We start from the raw sequence: 1485 nt of genomic DNA on the forward strand, positions 1-1485 counted from the left end.
AAATAAAAAGAAAATTTAAAAAATCCCAAAACAGATTACCAAGAGTGAGACACAACAGAACAAGATGGAGATCTTCACTCTTTTGTAAGGCAGACATTTCTAATTAATTATTCGGAATTGTTTTGCTTCAGTACAAAATCTATCCTTTGGCACTTGCAGCCATTGTTCTTAGTTTTCCACTGGAGACCATGCAGAACCAGCCAATCTCTCTTTTATAGGACCACATTTCAGATTTCTCAAGATCCTTATCCCATCTACAAGTTCTATGGCCTTAATTCCTTCAGTCATTCTTCACATGGGCAGGAAATAAGGCTCTTCATCCCTCAGGCTGCCTCCCTTGCATATGTCTGAACTTAGGAGAACAGAGATTTTCTTACATCTCTAGGGATAAGGGAAGAGTAATGTCAGCTGCCATTTGGGTCTCTCTGGAGTCAGTTACAAACACTTTCATGTGTCCTTTCTCATGGAATGCTCAGGAAGACCTCACTAAGGATCCTCTCCTGGCCCTGCCAGGCAGTGCAGACTGTAGGAAGAGCTTCAGAGGGGTCAGGCCAGCTTCTTCCTAGGAGCCCTTCAAGTCTTGTCCTTTAATGATCCTTGATGAGGTTCTTCTGAGCAGCTCCACAGTAAGAGGCAGAGAGAAGGCAGAGCAGGGAGGAAGGAAGGGACCAGCTTCTCTGAGGTGTGTGAGAGGAGATTCTGAGGCTGCTGGAGAGAGGCTAGAGGGAAGGTTCTCCTCTTCTCTCTTTGCCCTCCCCAATGGCTTGTCAGAGGAGACAGCCTGGGCTCTGTGGCCCCCCAGCTGGGCTCTCAGTCCCAGCACTCCCCTGGGCTCCCTGATGACTCTGTGTCAGATGCTGTGCAGGAAGCAGCTGCTGTCCTGAGCTGAAGGACTCAACAGCCTGGGGAGGATTTTGTTCAGGCCTCCATCACTGTGGGAATCCCATAATAGTGCTGACAGTAGTAACTTCCAACATTTTCAGCCTCCACACTGCTGATTGTGAGAGTAAAATCTGTCCCAGACCCACTGCCACTGAAGCGGGCAGGGACCACAGACTCAAGCCGATTAGCAGCATAGATAAGAAGTTTGGGAGGTTTTCCTGGAGGCTGCTGGTACCAGGCTAAAGCACTATAAATGCTCTCACTGGCCCTGCAGCTGATGGTGACTTTCTCTCCCAGAGCTACAGACAGGGAGGCTGGAGTCTGGGTCATCACAGTGACTGTCCTGGACTCTGGGAGGGAAAGAAGAAAAGAGAAAAAGCAGATTTAGGGAAAGAAGCCCATCCAGGTGCCAGGAATTCCCCAGTGAGTTCCCTCCTCTCAGACCATCTCTTTTGTGCCTGAGTCTGACACGTCATCCCCATTAGCTGTAGAGAACTTCTCCTTCTGCCTCCTCAGATGGTTTCTAGTTCTGGAACCTCCTGGAGAACCTCCCCCAGGTTAGCCTGTGGCTGGTCTTACCCTGAGCCCAGAGCAGCAGGAGGC

At 49.5% G+C, this 1485-nt stretch overlaps 1 gene segment (V, D, J or C); it reads right to left on the reverse strand.

Moving 5' to 3' along the window:
• Positions 1 to 918: 918 nt before the first annotated feature.
• On the reverse strand, positions 919 to 1232 carry LOC123254901 (the record flags this gene model as incomplete). The annotated part of the segment is given in 1 exon segment: positions 919 to 1232. A coding segment is annotated over 1 exon segment (314 nt), but the record flags the coding sequence as incomplete, so codon positions are not given.
• Between the last annotated feature and the right edge of the window lie 253 nt (positions 1233 to 1485).

Source organism: Gracilinanus agilis, unplaced genomic scaffold, assembly GCF_016433145.1.
Source record: "Gracilinanus agilis isolate LMUSP501 unplaced genomic scaffold, AgileGrace unplaced_scaffold35155, whole genome shotgun sequence".
Taxonomy (NCBI): Eukaryota; Metazoa; Chordata; class Mammalia; order Didelphimorphia; family Didelphidae; genus Gracilinanus; species Gracilinanus agilis.